Below are 16,646 nucleotides of genomic sequence, written 5' to 3'. Positions count from 1 at the left end.
ATGCCTCTGGGTTCATTCGAACCTCCAGTCTTTCGGTTAGCAGCCAAGCACATTAACCGTTTTCACCACCAAGGGACTCCTGTAGGTGATGGCAGGAGTCTAAAACCATAGCTACCCATGAGCTTGAAGTTGTTGTCGGCAGTTCAAATCCACCAGTAGCTCCTTGGAAACCCCATGGGGCAGTTCTACTCTGCCCTATAGGGTTGCTATGAGTTGGAATCAACTCGACGGCAACGGGTTTGGTTGTTTTTTTTTTTTTTTTTTTTTCCATTTTGACCTGCATCTCTGTGTTTTACATGGTTCAGAACTGAAGGAATCTGTGCTGATTCTTTTTCTTCGTTGACTAGGATTCCTTCCCACCCACGGACATTATCCTGAATAAAGAATTTTAAGACTGGACCTGGTATAGCCAGTATGTTTTGTTTTGTTTGTTCAAATTCTTTCACCATAACTCGGTTAGAGAGTGTGTTTGGTCATACGTGTGTGAAAAACCAAAATCTGGAAGCCAAAAAAGATGCAATACGTGAGCCTGGATAGAGTAGAGTATTTGGACGCCAAACTTTCAAGGAAAAAAAATACATGGGCAAACTGCTTGCCATTAGGAGCGATTTTCTTGGCACATCTGATTAAAGTGTATGCAAGCTCGACGGCTTTCTCCAGGCATCAACTGTCATGAACTTGTTCCAATTCATAACCATCTAGGATTTTCCACCACTGTGTCAGCTTTCAAAGGACGGGGTTAACTGCGTGCCCTCAAATGGAGCTGGAAATGGTTTGTTAATCTCTATTAATCTGCTACTCCTGTAACCAAACGCACATGTGTGTTCTTTGTTGTTGTTGTTTTTTTTTTTTTCTGGTTAAAATGTTAATGGTATTAAATTGGCCCTTGGAAACTAAACCGTTCTGTAGATATTTCCCTTACGGTTTCTTGGGACTATCTCGTGCTTTGGTCCTTTGAGAGAACAATGGATTTTATCATTTTCAACGATTGCCCTAACTTTTTACAGACGCCATCCCGCCCACTTTCTACAGACCCTACTTCAGAATTGTCCGATTCGATGTCTCAGCGATGGAGAAGAATGCTTCCAATTTGGTGAAAGCAGAGTTCAGAGTCTTTCGTTTGCAGAACCCAAAAGCCAGAGTGCCTGAACAACGGATAGAACTGTATCAGGTAACTTTTATTTGGGTTGTTGGAAAGGGCAATCCAGTGTGAGGTCTTAGGGTAAAGTCTTTCTACTGTCTTAGATTTTTTTTTTCCCCCTAAATTATCTGATATAAGCCATACTACACATCCACAGTCATGATAAAAATCCAGTTGCTAGGGAGTCTCTTCTGAGTCATGGCGACCCCATGTGTGTCAGAGTAGAACTGTGCTCTATAGAGTTTTCAGTGGCTTATTTTTCATAAGTAGATTGTCGGGCCTTTCTTTCGAGATGCCTCTGGGTGGACTCGAACGTCCAATCTTTCAGTTAGCAGGCGAACTGTTTGTTGCACCCAGGGACTCCACAACCATGATATAGGATCTCGTTTATTAATAATATTACAGTGACAGCTTGTTCCTCAGTCACTTAGGAAGCAGGACCCTTTAGAATGAAGTGGTGGAGCTCTGAGCAAACTGCTTCAGTGGTGTGAACAGCTGGAGGACCCACCCACAGGAGGACTTCAGTCCCGAAGACCCCCCGGCCCCATCGCGAAAGAGGGATACTGTAGGCCCATTTCCAGCCTGAGGAGAGAAGTCGGCCGACCTGCCTTTCCTCAGCCTACAGCTGTCGCTTTCTGCCTTTCTGTCCCCCTCTCTTCGTTCCTATCATCTTCTCCCTTCCTGTCTTTTTCATTCTTTTTTTCTTTCTCCCTTTACTGCCTTCTGTCTCTTCACTAACCTCATCTTATCTCCCTTTCCCCTCTGATTCTACCCACTCTCTTCAGTCTCCCCCGCCCCCACCCCCACACACCCTTCCTCCATTATTTCTGGCAGCCCCAAAGTCACTTCTCTCTCATCTCTCTAAGTCGTTGCTGGGTGGCTGAGATTTCAGGGATGTTCTTAAACCTTGTTACTCAGGTGGGGTCTACAGAGCAGTATCATCTGCTTCACCCAGGAGCAGTGAGAAATGCAGAACCTCAGGCCCCACCCCAGACCTACCAAACCAGAAGCCACATTTTAAGATGCCCAGGTGACTCGGATGTGCCTTCAAGCACTGCTCTATAGGCCTTGAGTCTGGTGGGGAGGCAGACATGTGAGTCAGACCCTGTCACTGTCAAGTCCACTCCAGCCAGGGGTGGATGATCCAATAGGCAGGTACGCACGGTGCTCACCTCACTTACCAGGTCACCTGTAGTGAGCAGTTTCAAAGTTTTTCACCACGTCCAGGATTCTGCTTCTAGGTCTGGCTGCCATCTGCCTCTCTCCCAACCCCATAGCACCTTCCTACAGAATCAAAGCCTCTTTTAAATTTACAATCCCTGACAGGGACGGATGACCCAGAAAGCAAGGTAAGCACAGGCTTACTTGTGCTTACTTACTAATCAGTGGTGAACAATTTCACTTGGGTTTCATCCTATCTTTTGTTCACTGCCAATGAGTTAGTAAGCACAAGTAAGCCCGTGCTTACCTTGCTTCTTGGATAATCTGCCCTGACTCCAATTCTTGGCGACCTTCTGTGTGTGCTCCGTAGGGTTTTCAGTGGTTGATTTTTTGGAAGTAGATCACTAGGCCTTCCTTCTGAGGTGCCTCTGGGTGGATGCAAACCTCCAGTGTTTCGGTTAGCGGCGGAGCGCAGTAACCGTTTGCGCCCCCCAGGGACTGCTTTGTAAACAGATAGCTTCAGTGCGTCATAGCATCACGCGCACAGTGCGTGCAAGCAGAGAAGGCAGAGCTGGGAAGACTTCACCAGGGAGCTGAGAAGTGTGAGTTAAAGCCGTTCAAAGACAGAGTCTTGAATGGTCCCGTTGAAGTCACCTGCTGCTTGGAGCGGAGGGCATGGAGGTAAGGGGTGACAGAGGAGAAGGGTGCCCTCCAGGGGGAATGTGCAGAGGAGAATAAAAGACAATCAAGAACAGACCCAGAGGGGCCCCAGTGCTAGGAAGCAGACCGGTATGACAGCGTGGTTAGTAAAGTGGGTGTCCTTGGGGAAAAGAAGAGAATCGACATCTGTGGGCAGGAGCTTCTGGTTGCTCTGGAAGCTCATCGTTTGGGAACTTCTGTAATTCGGAGAGGAATTTTCTCTGTATTTATTATGAAAATGGAGATTTACTGTACAAATGAGCATGGCATGTGAGATCTCAGAGAGTAAATTTAAAAGTATTAAAGCAGTTTTGAAGTACTAATTTACAGGTGTGTTCCTGCAAAATAAATCTGATGAAAACGGGTCCCCAAGAACCTCTCCTTGGAGACCTTTAGATCTTGCCAGGGTGCGCTCTGAGGGTGCCGTGCAGGCGGCTCCATGCTTGGGAGGCCACATCGCTTCCCATCGCCTGGCGGAGTCAGACAGCGAGAGGGCTGCCTGTGTTTCGGACGCTACGCTACGCGCCTCAGAAGTCTTGCCTCAGTTAACACAACCATGCTACAAGGTTTGCGCTATGCGGGATTCTTTCTATTTTACCGAGAAAGACGCTGAGTCACAGACTAATGACGTCACTTGGCCAGGGTTACACCACTAGGAAGCGGCAGGGCTGGGCTATGAATCTACTCTCCCAGGTCCCTGCTCCGCACCACGTACTGTGCTGTTCGTGGCGGCTTTTCCCTTCCTCTTTCCCTCTGTGTTAGCCAGGTTAGAAGAAAAATAAGAGAAACTAGGCCAGAGGGTGGGGTGATACTTGGAGGGAAAGCAAAGACTGGTTCCTCTGAAGAAAAAGCCAGATTAAAGGTTGCCAAATAAGTTGCAAGGTGATTTAAAACACACACACTCACACACGTGTATATCTCCTCTGTTTTTAAAACTCCTGTTCAGTTAAATCCCTCTGACATTCCCATCTGTGCTGAAAGTGGCGTCATGGATCATTCTCTCAGGCTTTGGTTCGGTTACATGGACTTCAGTAACCTGAAGGCAGGGTCTCCTAGGTTTTGTTGCCTGTAACATGAGCTGCTAAATCGTGGTCATTCTTGGGCGCCCTGACCTTGTGCTCTGGGAGGGGCCTCTGGCAGCAGCATTACTGTTGACTTGCCTTACTCCCAGAGACCTTTTCATCTCTGGGCGGGCATGTGTCCACTGAGAGGACCTTAGAGAGTTCTTGGTGGAGATGTCCCTTCTCAGAGCTTTTGCAGCAATGCCTGCCCATGGCATGAGCCATGACATCTGCATGGCTTACAGTCCCTCAGTTGGAAAAGATACAGACCAAGGGGGAGACGTGCAGTATGGAGAGGGTGAACATGGGCATTTCCAGGGCTACCGAACCCAGGAATCCGGAAGGAGGTGGTTTTAGAGCAAAAATAAGGAAGAATAACGTCTCCTTATCTCTCTTGAGCTCAGCTATGCAGCAGTCTCACCTCCTGAAACTCAGCCAAGGTCCAGGATGTAGGTCAAAGAGATTTGAGGGCCCCCTAACAGAACAAAGCACGCACACAGCTTACTTGTAAGAAAGGAACAACCTTTAGTCCTTCCTTCACTTCTGACTCGGTTAATTATCTCTAGGACCATAAGAAGCACTAAACTGCGGGAGGCTGGCCCAGAGTTTCAAGTCACAGGATGCAGTATCTGTTGTGGACAGTTGTCCTAAATCTTGCCCCGTGTGTAGTAGTAGATCTGCGGGGCTGCCGTAAGGGAATACCGTAAACTAGATGGCTTATAAGAACAGAAACTTACTGTCTCACAGTGCTGGAGGCCGGAAGTCTGAAATCAGGATGTCCACCATGTTGATTCCTTCTGAGGCTTTGAGGGAGGATTGGTTCCATGCCCCTCGCCTAGCTTCTGGTGATGGCTGGTGGTCCTGGATGTTCCTTGGCTTGTAAATGCGTTTACTCCAACCTCTACCTCCATCTTCCTGGGACTGTCTTCTCCTGTGTCTGGGCTGTGTTTGTTCTCCTCTTCTATAGGGACAGCACTCAGATGGGATTGCAACCTACCTCAATGGGGTATGACCTCATGTTAACTTAATACCATCTTCAAAGACCCTATTTCCAGGCAAAGTCATGCTCACAGGTACCAGGGATTAGGACGTCAGCATATCTTTTGGAGTACACCACTCACTCCATAGTAATAATTAACTCTGTCTGTCTTCTTGACTCCCTACCTGGCCTCTAATATCTGCTTCTGGCTTCTTTATTTGGAGTCCCGTTTTTTGCTTGTTATTCTCCAACTTCTCACTTGCTTTCAGCTGCTATTTGGAGATCTTTGCAACCTCTAGTGAGAAACTCCCTCTTCTAGCCCCAGTACAGAAATTGGTGCTTATGATAAGAACCTTGGATTATGAAGACAAGGCTAAATTGTATTCAGGAAACTGAAAACGTGCAAATATTTTAGAGATGTTCCTATCCGCAATAGCTGAACTATTATTTTGGGAGTCGGGGGAGGCTTGGTGCTTAAACGGGCAGGTCTTCAGCTATTTGGAATGCTCAACTATTTAGCACAACAAAACCTCTGAAGTTTCCAGATACCGTTTGATTACTGTATCACTTGACATGCATGACATGCTACCCCCTAGAGAAAGGTAGGGTGACTATGAATGCGATCTCAGAGTGTTTAGGTGGCTGCATGGATGATTTATTAGGATTCCTCAGGACCTTGACTCTAACCAGGCAAAGTGTCTGTGTGTGTGTGTGCGCGCGCGCGCGCGCGTGCTCACTTATGGGTGCAGGCATGCTCCTGAGCATGGAAGCCTCTGGGGAGCTTTTACAAGGACTGCCCATCATCCTCCCTGGAGCTACTGATTCTCCCTGACGGAGAAAAGGAGAGTTGCCTCTGGGAATATGTGGTTTGAAAAAGCTTGCCTGGTAACTCGGATGTGACCATTTTCCACTGGGAATCACTGATTCAAGGCATATCTCAAGCTTTTTGAGGTCATTCAGTCCCGGGCACTATTTCCAGAGACAGGATACTGGCCTGGATGGACCGAAGGTAGCATTTCTGACACTTTGACAGAGGTAATTGAGGGCTTGTCTTTTCCAGGGCTCTGCGGGTCTGTTGATTCTCCCTGCCCTGCAAAGTTAGGGCACCCTAGCCTCTGTTGAAGGGAACTTGGTGTCCCCACTCCCCTCCCCTCTCTACAGAATACTCTGCCAGAACTTTGATGAAGGGGAGTAAATAAAATCTTCCTACCCTCCTGCTTTCTCAGACCTCTGCCACGCTAACAGACTCTAAATCGCATCTGCTGGCATGATCCAGCTCTGATTGCAAACGTACCCCAAGATTGGAGAGAATGTGAGGGGGATAAAGTCCTCTGGCAGATGAGGGGGAGGAGGAGGAACAAATAATGATGAAAACTTAAGTTTTTCCAGATAGGAAGACCCTTGCTATGTTGTTAAAGCTTTCTGCCAAAGCCTGTCTTTATTGGAACGCGCTCAGGTAAAGTTCCAGTGCTCCCGGAATGCCTTTGAACCCAGGAGATTCATTGTAGCTCTCAGCCCATTTGCAAATTGGAATACATCTTTTTTTGATTAAGTTGCTCCTGTATTTATGATTAAAATCATGTCCAGAGTTAGGAGGTAGAGACAGGAGAGAAAAGAGAACCCTCTTCCAGTGGAACATCAGCGTATAGGAAGGGACATTTCGGAGGAGGTTCGCTGTTGTTAGCTACCTTAGAGTCATGGCAACCCCATGGACAATGGAACAAAATGTTGCCAGCTCCCGTGCCATGAAGAAATGAAGCCTGGAGTGGGAATAACTTCCCTAAAGGCACTCACACCGCGTGCCCAGTGAGGCCACTGAAGATTACTTACTGGTAGGTGTGCTGACTTCAGAGAACCTGGGAGCCCTCAGGGATTTCTAGCGTCCTCTCGCCAGCTCACAGTCTTTTCACACTTCTTGCTCATTGCGAACTTGACCACCTCTAGGATAGTAACATTTGTACCTTTCTGTTCCGGTTACCTGTTTGTGGCATAGCGGACTACCCCAAAACATAATGACCTCAAATAAGAACCATTTTACTAAATCTCATGATTTTTAGGGGGGTGAGAAATTTGGGCAGGGTTGGCTGGGGCCACTTGTTGCTATTTGGATGGCAGCTGGGCTGGTGCGGATCAGTGACGACTTCACTCACAGGCCTGAAGCTTTGACGGGATGGCTGGAGGCTGAGCTCAGCTAGGCCCCTCTCCCTCTCCAGGTAGTCTCAGGGTCTCCACGTGGTCTCAGAAGGGTAGTCAGACTTCTTACATGGAGGCTCGGGATTCCAAGTGCCCAAGGCAGAAGCTGCCGGTTGTCTTAAAGACTCAGCCCAGGACTGGCATGATGTCACCTCCACCTAACTCTATTGACCAAATAAGTCACAGTCTAGCCCAGATTCAAAGGGGAGGGAAAGAGACCTCATCTCTCGACGGGAGGAGAGTTAATGAAGTTGCAGCCATCTTTGTTCACCGTACTGACCCACTGTGCAAGCTAACATACTGTTCAGAAAACGCAGACTAAGGGCCTTCTAGTGCCAGGTGCCGTACTGGTACCAGCAATCCAGAAATAAATCAGACACGGTCTCCACTTGCTCTTGTTCAGGATCTGGTGGAGGAAGCTGACATGTAACAATGTCTCAACAGAAGGCTCTTTTCTCTAATAGAATTATACCCAAGGGAGTCTTAGAGCAGAGTCCCTAGGCCATGCAAGCAGTTACTATGCTCGGCTGCTAACTGAAAGGTTGGAGACTCCAGTCCACCCAGAGGCATCTCCAAAGAAAGGCCCGACGTTCTTCTTCTGAAAAACCAACCATCGAAAATCCTGTGGAGCCCAGTTCTACTCTGATGTACGCTGGGTCACACATGGGGTTGTCACAAGTCTAAGTCAACTCTATGGCAATTGGTTTGGGTTTGACTTAGAACAAGATCTGGAGAAACCAGAGAAATGCCTCAGAACTCATTCCTGTCAGAGAGTTGTGAGAATTTTGGGTCAGCCTGCCATCTTGTTAGGCTCCTTGACCTGGCAGGTACGTAATTCCAAGGGGCTGAGCCATCTACGTGAATCGAGATTCCGTTGAGCCCAACAGTATTGATAATCGGGGCATCTGAATAAATCAGACTGAATAGGAGTGAGTTTGGTTAACTAGTATGCACAGTATATTGTTTTATGTTGGAACTAACTTCACTGTATTTCAGTATGTGCATGAACATCCTGGTGTTGGGTGACTGCATCTGTCTTCCCTAGTCACCCTTTACAAGGCAGCATGGCATAGGGTTCAATGGCATAGGCACTGTGGCGTATGTTTTCTTCATAATTCCAGATTCACTTGGTGTTAATTGTAAGGATGAGAGCAAACAATATATGTAAAATGCCAGGTGGAGAGTGGGCACTCAACATATGTTTATCCCCTTCCTTCCGGGTCACCTCATAGATTTTGACTTCTAAGTCCTTGATTCCTTCAGGAGGAAGAGCCCTCTCTCGAGTTACCTGTCACAGTCAGGTACCAGTTATTTATTTTTTATTATGGTGCAAACATATATTATAAATCAGTTGTGATTTCAAGATTTTTTACATGTACAATTCAGTGACATTAATTATGTCCATCAAGTTGTGTAACGATCACCACGGTCCATTTTTGAATTATTCTACCACCCTTAACAGAAACTCAGTGCCCCCTAGGCAGTAACTGCCCCCTCCCCCCCTCCTCCTGCTCACTCCAGGTAACCTACTCATAAACTCTGGTCTCTACACACTTGCCAATTCTAGATATTTCGGATGAGTGGGGTCATACAATATTTACCCGGTTATTTTTTTAAGACTACCTTATTAGCTTCAGACGGCTGAAAAAATAAGTCACTGGGAAAGCAGTGTGATGTGCTGGGTTCATACATCATAAAGCATTAGGAGAAAAAGGCTCCCAAATGCCGCCTTCTCACAAGGGGTTGGCGTGAGACCACACGTGCTGATGTTGGGAAGCTTGGCAGAAAAGAATCAGTTGCGGGGCCCCTATTCATCATTAGAGAACAAATGTGCTGAGACGAAATAAACCCAGTGGATTTAAAGGCAACCTTAGATTTCCTTTTTTTTAAATAATTTATATTATTTTTGTCGTTGTTGCTGAGAGTACGCACAGCGAACATACACCAATTCAAGTTTCTACAGGTGTGATTTAGTGACATTGATTACATTCTTCGAGTTGTGCAACCGTTCTCATCCTCCTTTTCTAAATTGTTCCTCCCCCATTAGCATGCCCCCAAGTTTCCTATCTAATCTTTGGAGTTGCTATTGTCATTTGTTCCCATATAGATAGATCTTGAATGAGCACAATGCTCAAGGCAGACATTCTTTACTAGTTAAGCTAACCTATTGTTTGGTTTTAAGAAGACTGCAAGGAATATTTTTAGTTTAAGGTTTAAAGATTATCTCAGGACAACAGTGTCAGGGGTTTTTCCAGCTCCATGGCTTCAGAAAGTCTAGATCTATGAGAATTTGAAATTCTGTTCTGCATTTTCCTCCTTTTGATCCAGATTCTTCTATGGAGTCTTTGCTCAAAATGGGAAACTCAGATTTCTTGACTGTGTTTTTAGGAGGAGCAATGTTTCTACTCATTTTTGGGAAGAGTTGGGGCAACCCAGATTCTGCTGAAGTCACATTCAGCTTGGCAGAAGAACTCAGGGTTCTCACAACCCTCCCCTGTCTACAGAATACTGTCAGAACTTTGACAAATGGGAGTAAAATAAAATCTTACTGTCCCCCTCTTTTCTCTGACCTCTTTCTTCACTACTTGGATGTTAATGCCTAGTTCCATCCAGTAACCAGTCTGTCAAATGTAGTGAAATCTCTTTGGTAGTGGAGATCGTTTGCACAAATACATATAAAACAGTAGCTAAATCCTAAGTCATTCATATCCATTTATTTTTGGCTTCAGGCTGTATCATAAATATTAAATCATTTTTCAGATTTAAGAAGGAAAGGGGGAACGGATGTTTATGGAGCAGCGTAAGTAAACAGAGACCTTAGGATGGAGGCGTGATCATCAGCATTCCTCAGTGGACACGCCACTTTTATCATCTCTGCAAGATTCTAAACGGTGCACACCCCTAAATCTTCCAGTGAAAGTTCGGGTAGATGGCCTAGGCGCGAGTCGGAATCGGCTCAGTGGCCACTGGTTTGGTTTTAATGCTGCAAAACTGAAGGGCAAGATTGCTATCCTTGTAGAGAACATAGCCCTACTGCGGTTAATGAAAACTGCTCCCTTCTTCTGACGCCAGACACACACACACACACACGCACACACGCACACACGCACACACGCACACACATATACACACACACACATATACGCACACACACACGCGCACACACACACAGATACACACACACAGATACACACACACAGATACACACACATATACACGCACACACACACACACAGATACACATATACACGCGCACACACACACACACACAGATACACATATACACGCGCACACACACACACACACACACACACACAGATACACATATACACACACACCCAGTGCAGCTTTCGTTTCTCGTTTTGCCCAAGGGTGTGTAAAATAAAAAGAGGTCAGCCAAAAAACCCGACTGTCTGTTAAATTAGACTTGCAAAAAGTGCCATTGGAAGAAAAAAAAAAAATCATACTGTGCTCCTGTTGTACGGAATTTTATGGCATACAATCCTGTTAATCCTGATCCTAACTTGGCGCCACGTCGGAGACATACACAGCATAGTAACCCACTTAAAAAAAAAAAAAGCCGTAAGGTAAAATAAACACTTCGTTTGCACGTGGCTATAATATCTCAGGTTTTTTCAGACTGATCAAATGTCATGCTTGACTCATAAGGAAATGGGATCGTTGTCACTTGCATCAGGTTATGACGTCACCTAGAGTCTGTCAACCCTGTGAGCAGGCAGACAGGACCCCAAAGAAGTAGTGTGAGCAGTAATCCTGCCCCACAGTACTGAAAACAATATTAACAACCAGGCAGTAGTAATTAATAATCCTGTAGTTATTTTTGCACTGTGTACTCAGTACTGATGTTGATAATTTTCATTTGTACTTTTAAGTCTTTATGTGTGTGTGTGTGTGTGTGTGTGTGTGTGTGTGTGTGTGTGTGTGTATAGGAACTCTGGTGGCCCAGTGGTTAAGTGTTCACCTGCTATATAGACAGATAGAGACATATGGATACAGATTCCTTTAATCCTTATGACCAGAAACCAAACTAGTTGCCATTGAGTCGATCCCAGCTCATGGCGACTCCATGTGTGTCGGAGCAGAACTGTGCTCCAGATAGGACTTCCAACGGCTGTGGTCTTTCAGAAGTAGATCTCCAGGTCTTTCTTTTGAGGTGCGTCTGGGTGGATTCAAACCGCCAACTTTTCAGTTAGTAGCCAAGCGTTTAACCATTTGTGCATCCAGGGACTCCTAAGAATAACCTTCTGAGGTTAGTGCCGTTATTATTCTCATTTTACAAATGAGGAACTAGGGCACAGAGAAGGTAAATAATTTTCTCAGGTCATGTAGCTGGGGAGAGGCTGCGCTGGGATTCAAACCCAGGCAGTCTGGCCGAAGAGGCATGCTCTTGACAACTTTCCTGGTCGAAAGAAGACAGGCTTTGAAGTTGGGTGAGTGTGGGTCCAAGGCCCAGCTTTTCCCCTGTGGTGAGCCTGAGGAAGTCCTGTTACTGAGACAATTTCCTCTGCAGTGAAGTGTGGATAAAATCACCTACTTGACAAGGATTTGGTAAGGAGTCGAGCTAATGCCTGGAAACATTTAGCACAGTATCTGTCTACTCAGCATTTATTATTATTATTATTATAGTTTACAAAGAGCTTGAGCTTTGTGAGCAACAGTCTCTTAAATTTACAGTCTGCCTGAAAACCCTTAAAAATGAAAGCTCACCCTAGCCTTGATTCTTTATAACTGCAGCGTCTGAGCTCTGAGATGCTGTCTCAGGAGTTTGCTTTAAGGGCCTCCTTAGAGAATATTTTCAACTCCCTCTGCTTCTGGTGGTCTCATTCAGTCAACGGTGGCAGCTCAGACTGGGAGGAACGAGATGGAGCCAGTCAGCCCTGAGTGCTCCTTCCACCCTTTTCAATGGTTGACTTTCTGGACTTAGAAATTCCTTCATCTCTCTGAGCCTCCAACGTCACCTGTAAAATGGAGATAACAGTGTTTGTCTAGCGAGTTACTGAGAACACATATGTGAAGTGTCTGGCATGTCAGATGTGCGAGGAGCAGGTTGTGATCCCTGGTGGTGCAGTGGTTAAGAGCTCGGCTGCTAACCAAAAGGTCAGCAGTTCGAATCCACCAGCCGCTCCTTGGAAACCCTATGGGGCAGTTCTCCTCTGTCCTATAGGGTTGCTATGAGTTGGAATAGACTCAGTGGCAATGGGTTTGTTTTATTTTTCTGGTTAGTAGAGGAATGAAGGAACAAGGTTCATGTCTTCCCTCGGGTTGCCTGTGATTGTAAAACTGCTTCTTGATGGCTAGTCATGTCTGGTGTGGCGAGGTCTTATCTGCCCCACTTCTGGTTATCAGTGGAGCAGAGCAGGATTCTAGGAGAAGCCACCATTTCACTGTGTGCCTGCTTGCTTTAGGAGTCCCCTTGAATGGTGCAGACAGTTAAGTACTCGGCTACTAACTGAAATGTTGGTGATTTGAGTCCATCCGGAGGTGCCTTGGAAGAAAGGCCTGGCGATCTCCTTCTGAAAGATCACAAGCATTGAAAACCCGATGGAGCACAGTTCTACTGTGAAACACATGGGGTTGCCTTCAGTTGGAATCGACTCAATGGCAACAGGTTTGATTTGTGTGTATTTGCTTTATCAAGACTCTAAGGGCAGTGAAAGGAGCCCTGGTGGCTCAATGGTTAAGCACTTGGGTGCTAACCGAAAGGTCGCCAGTTTGAACTCACTAGCTGTTCCATGGGAGAACGTCTGCTCCCAGAAAGATTATAGCCTCAGAAACCCTCTGGGGCAGTTTTTACTCTGTCCTTTGGGGTCACTAAGAGTCGGAATCGCCTCGACAGCAGTGGATTTGGTTTTTGGTTTGGAAGGGCAGTAGTGGAGGGCTGGCTGGGGGCATGATGTTTCTTGCTTTTCTTTTTGAAGAATGGTAACAGAGTGCCTGCTCTGAGTGGATGTGTCTCGCTCAGCTCCTGCCCCGTTACTGCTTCTCCCTGTTCTGCACACTAGCTTTTCCATAACCTCCACCAGGGCAGACACTGCTCCATGGGGGAATGTGTGTTTATTTCCTGATGCCAGCGGTGCTCAGAATATTTTTAAAACTCCTGCTCCCATACTGTGTTGGAAGCCTGTAATACAGACTTGAGGCTTCCTTCAATGGGGACAAATCTGGAGTTTTGAAAGGGATTGTTGGTTTTGAAAACAGCTCTAGTAAGAAGGAAAGGGATAAGGAATTAAATCGATGTCCGTATGTGAGGGTGGTTTTTAGAAGCTGTATGTGGCGTCCCACCGCTCGCCATATCTTTGCTGCTGCTACCCTGGTCCAGATGGTTCCCGTCTCCCTTGGGCTATTGCAGTGGCCTCCTAGTCAACCTCCTTGCTTTCACCCTGGCCCCCTTAGAGGCTGCTTGTGACACAGCAGCCAGAGTGACCCTGCTCAGAGGTTTTTACTTGACTCTGAGTAAGAGTCCGTCTTAGTTTCTTAGTGCTGCTGTAACAGAAATACCACAAGCGGGTGGCTTTGAAGAACAGAAATTTATTTTCTCACCATTCAGGAAGCTAGACGTCTGAATTCAGGGCACTGGCTCTAGGGGAAGGCTTTCTCTCTGTCGGGGCTGGAGGATGATCCTTGTCTCAGGTTCTGTGGCCCCGGCGTTCTGGGGTTCCTCGGTGATGTCTCTGTGGCATCTATCTCCTCCCATCTGTGCTGGCTTCTCTCTGTCTCTGCTGCTCTCCTATCACTGAGAAGTGATTCAGTTTAGGGCCTGCCCTACACTGAGCTGACCTCATCAACATAACAAAGACAACCCTACTTCCTAAGAGAATCCTATCCACAGGTACAGGATTCAGGACTCCAGTGCGTATTTGGGGGGACACAATTCAATCAATACCAACCAAAACCAAACCCGTTGCCTTCAAGTCGATTCCGACTCATAGCGACCCTACAGGACAGAGTAGAGCTGCCCCATAGGGTTTCCAAGGTACGGCTGGTGGACTCGAACTGTCGATCTTTTGGTTAGCAGCCGTAGCTCTTCACCACTGCACCACCAGGGCTCCATTCAGTCGATAACAGAGCCAAAGTCCTCTCCATACCCTCAGGCCTAATCTCCTCCACCACACAGCTCCACCACTCCAGACTCTTTTCTGTTTCTCACGCCCCCTCTGCTCACTCTCTCCTAAGGCCTTTGTGGCCGCTGTGCCCTCTGCCCACACGGCTCTCCCCGGCTACCCATGGGGCTTCCTCTCTTAGTTCCTGTAGGTCTGTTCTCAGATGTCACCTGCTCAGGAGGCCTTCCTTGGCGTCCTGCCTGACATCTCAGGGCCCCTTCTTTCTTCATGCCCTCCCCACCTTGTCTGCTGTATTTTTCTCCTTAACACTCTTCTTCCCCATCTGCTAACTTTCTCTTCTGCTCTCCCTTTATCTTGTTTGTGGTCTTATCTCCACCTCCAAGAGACATTCCTAAAACAGTATGCCTGGAGCATAGTGAGGAGCCCTGGTGGTGCAGTGGTTAAGTGCTCGGCTGCTAACCAAAAAGGTCGGTAGTTCCAACCCACCAGCCGCTCTGAAGGAGAAAGATGTGGCAGTCTGCTTCCGTGAAGATTACAGCCTTGGAAACCCTACGGGGCAGCTCTACTCTGTCCTATAGAGTCACTATGAGTTGGAACTGACTCGATGGCAGCAGGATGGTTTAATGTTGACAAGTAGCATCAGAAAAATCTAAACACACGCCAACGCACCCTGCACAACTTGCAGAAATGGGGTTCACTTGTTATGCACGCATGCAGTCCCCACAAAGTGGATGCTCAGTCAAGATTCTCAAATGAATTTACGAGAAAGTTCAAAATAAGATTCGAGTCTGAGGAACTTTGATGAAATAAGTATGCAGCTTCAGGCAGTGACTCTTCCGAAAACATCACTCATTTATTTCGATTTGGAAATTCTAGAACATTTCTCTTAAAGATAACTAACTATAGGGTTGCTATGAGTCGGAATCAGCTCTACGGCTGTGGGTGTGGTTTGGTTTGTCTTACTATTTATGCAAGAAGCAATGTATATCCTTATCCATTTTCTGTTGTTTATTCAGGGCTAATTCTGTTTAAGTGGATAGTCACCATGTAAGGAAAAAATAAATAAATAAAATGATATAATAGATGAAGGAGACTCATATTCTTAGGGAGCCCAGAAACCCTGTATGTTTGTAGAAAGACCAGGGTCATTATTTTATAGTCACGCCCTCTAAATTGAAGTGCTTAGCTAAATATAAGCAGAGGCTTAAATTACAGTCCAAGCCATGTGTGTTATCGGTAGCCAGGAAGTAGGGAAAAGGGTGTTGGAAGCCCGTTCTCCAAGTGCGTGTGTATTAGTATTAAGTCACAGTGGAAATGGAAGGGGAGAGTAAATAAGAATATCAGACGATATGGCCCCAGAAAGTTCACAGTTTTGTTGAGGAAAATTGTTCTCCCCACGGCAGTGAACGAGTAGATAATTATAAAAAAATCCATAATACCAGGCTATGTCATTCATACTCAAAGACTAGAGGAATTCGGTCAGGAAAAGGACTACGGTCTTACTTAGTTTTTCTTCAGATTCTGTCACTGAGTGCTGTACTGCACACACCTATTTCCTTGACTGTTCCGATGTGACTTTCGTCCTGTTGATTGTTTTTCTCTGCTGTGTGATTTATGTGTGATGGTCTTGTAAATGCTATTGAGTTGCTGTGTCTGAGAGACTTTGTCTCTTTTCGTTCACACAAAGGACTCCTTCATTCCTTAGTCCTGTAGAAATGGATTTACTTGTTTACGCACATATGCAGTCAGCACAAAGGTCCATCTGTGGAGAATAAAAAAAATGACGGAAACAATAAAGAATTATAATGTGTTTTCATCAGGAAGGAGTGGCTTTCCTCTGTGTGTGTGTGTGTGTGTGTGTGTATGTGTGTGTGTGTGTGTGTGTGTGTAGCTTGAAGGCATATCTGATGACATTTCCATCAAGGTCATTAAAGGTCCTGTATACCATACTTTATCATAACTGCATATGGAAATGTGTAATTTAGATGCATATCGATGTGTGATACTATGCACTGTAAAGAAGAGTTTAACTTAGTGACATCTGAGCTCCAAAGAGACTGTGCTTCTTTCTTCTGAAGTGGCTGTGGGTTTCATGTGAACAGCCTAGGGGGGCTCTGGGGAAGCTCTCGTGAGGTGTGTGTTACTCACAGCCTGTTAGAGAGATGCATTTTCGAAGGAGCTATGGCAATTAACAGACATAGCAAAGGGAGATGCAGGACAAGTGCTGGGGCAGCTGAGCCACTTTGGAAGAAGAGTCCTGCAGTGTGTCGGTGTGTTAGGTGCCCCGCAGTGACCCACTGTCGATCCTGCAGCGTGTCGGTGTGTTAGGT

At 46.2% G+C, this 16,646-nt stretch overlaps 1 protein-coding gene across 2 annotated transcripts in view; it reads left to right on the top strand.

Annotated features, from left to right (window-relative positions):
- Positions 1-16,646, top strand: part of TGFB2 (transforming growth factor beta 2) — a 108,067-nt gene that overhangs the window by 69,459 nt on the left and 21,962 nt on the right. For both annotated transcript variants that reach the window (XM_004375929.1, XM_004375930.1), the window contains one exon: positions 1,008-1,171. In XM_004375929.1, the coding sequence (XP_004375986.1) occupies positions 1,008-1,171 (164 nt within the window). The remainder of the gene's footprint in view (positions 1-1,007; positions 1,172-16,646) is intronic.

Source organism: Trichechus manatus, unplaced genomic scaffold (genome assembly GCF_000243295.1).
Source record: "Trichechus manatus latirostris isolate Lorelei unplaced genomic scaffold, TriManLat1.0 scaffold00039, whole genome shotgun sequence".
Taxonomy (NCBI): Eukaryota; Metazoa; Chordata; class Mammalia; order Sirenia; family Trichechidae; genus Trichechus; species Trichechus manatus.
This window is presented reverse-complemented; position numbering and strand designations above follow the sequence as displayed.